The sequence below is a fragment of the Salvia miltiorrhiza genome, chromosome 4 (assembly GCF_028751815.1).
Source record: "Salvia miltiorrhiza cultivar Shanhuang (shh) chromosome 4, IMPLAD_Smil_shh, whole genome shotgun sequence".
NCBI lineage: Eukaryota > Viridiplantae > Streptophyta > Magnoliopsida > Lamiales > Lamiaceae > Salvia > Salvia miltiorrhiza.
The window spans coordinates 2,325,178-2,326,825 of NC_080390.1; the positions used below are offsets into that span (position 1 = coordinate 2,325,178).

At 49.6% G+C, this 1,648-nt stretch overlaps 1 protein-coding gene across 1 annotated transcript; it reads left to right on the forward strand.

Annotated features, from left to right (window-relative positions):
- Positions 1–307: 307 nt before the first annotated feature.
- Positions 308–898, forward strand: LOC131021123 (uncharacterized). The gene is made up of 2 exons (XM_057950212.1): positions 308–413; positions 507–898. The coding sequence occupies exons 1-2, from the start codon at positions 308–310 to the stop codon at positions 896–898; spliced, it is 498 nt and encodes a 165-aa protein (XP_057806195.1).
- The last annotated feature ends 750 nt before the right edge of the window (positions 899–1,648 follow it).

A 1,648-nucleotide genomic window follows, 5' to 3' on the forward strand; every position in this document is an offset into this window, starting at 1 on the left:
GGGCTCAACCAGACGGTCACGCCAACCCAAGTTAACCAACAGGCTGACGGACACGGTCCGAGGGAGTTCACCCAGGACCAGTTGTTTACCAATGAATTCGCCCAACCAACCACAACTGGCCCATGCGCAATCAGAGAGGAAGACTTGGCGAGAAAGTTGGCGGAAATGGAGGCCTTGATCCAGCGAATCCCCGGTGTCCCGGCACCCATCCACAAAAGTTCGGAGAACTACTATGCCGACTCGCCATTTGTGGATGAAATTGCCTTGGTGGAAATGCCCAATGCCCATCAAGTTTAGCTTTCCGAGCATGCAAATGTTTGACGGCACGACGGATCCGACCGACCACATCGCTCAGTACAAGCAAAGGATGTTCACTGCCGCAATTCCTCGTGAATTAAGGCAGGCCTGCATGTGTAAGGGGTTCGGTTCTAGTCTGACAGGACCGGCCCTCCAGTGGTACACTAACCTTCCAAATTATTCTATTTCAAGTTTTGCTCAACTAACAGATATATTTGTGCAGCAATATGCTAGTAGCAGGAAACTTGAAAAGATATCGGAGGATCTATACGCCGTGGTGCAACAGCGTGGTGAATCTCTCCGAGACTATATCAGCCGATTCAACAAGGAGAAGGTGTCCATCACCAACTGCAACATCCAGACAGCGGTGACCGCCTTCCGAAAGGGTCTCCTGCCCGACTCAGACCTCTACAAAGACCTCACCAAATACCCTTGTAGAACAATGGAGGACGTGCTTGCCAAGGCATGGGCACAAATCAAGTGGGAGGAAGATCAATACAGCCACCACCGATCTTCACCAAGCAGAAACTCTAGAAGAGACTCCAGGGTGGAAAGGAAGACGAGTGATAGGCGGTCTGAGCCTTACCCGTCTCCACGATAAGAATACCGAAGGAGACAGTATGACCAACCCTACGAGACGCGACCACGTGAAAGGGCCAAGTTACCAGAGTACAACTTGTCCATCTCACCGGCTGAGGCAGTCCTAGCTCTCAAGAATCTAGGCAACAAAGTCAAATGGCCAGAAAAGATGAGGGCACCAGCCGACCAGAGAGATAGATCTAAGTGGTGCGAATTTCATGCCGACCATGGACACCGAACGGAGGATTGCATTGCATTACGATTGGAAGTGGCGCATTTACTCAAAGAAGGTCACCTAACTGAGTTCCTAACAGACAAGGGTCAACACACCCTCAAGCATGGAAATGATAGACGAGACGAGCGCAGAGAAGTCACCCCACCCAACCCGCCAAACCATGAGAGAACAGTCAATGTCATTTCTGGCGGATCAGAGGTTAGCGGGATTACACACTCTGCTGCAAAGAGGCATACCAGGCAAGCCAGGTCTAGCAGAACGAGAGAAAGTATGACTGGTCAAGCCATGACATACCAGCCAACCCAGACAATCAGCTTTCAAACTACGGAATCAGACAAGCTTCTTAACCCTCATCATGATGCTCTAGTCATTTCTATTTATATTGCAAATTGTTTAACGAAACGAGTGTTGATCGATAACGGCAGCTCTGCCAATATCATGTTTATTAATGCTTTCAGGGAGATGGGTTTGAACGAGTCAAACATAACTAGGAAGACCGCTGTCCTCATAGGCTTCAGCGGTGAGAGCAAGACAACC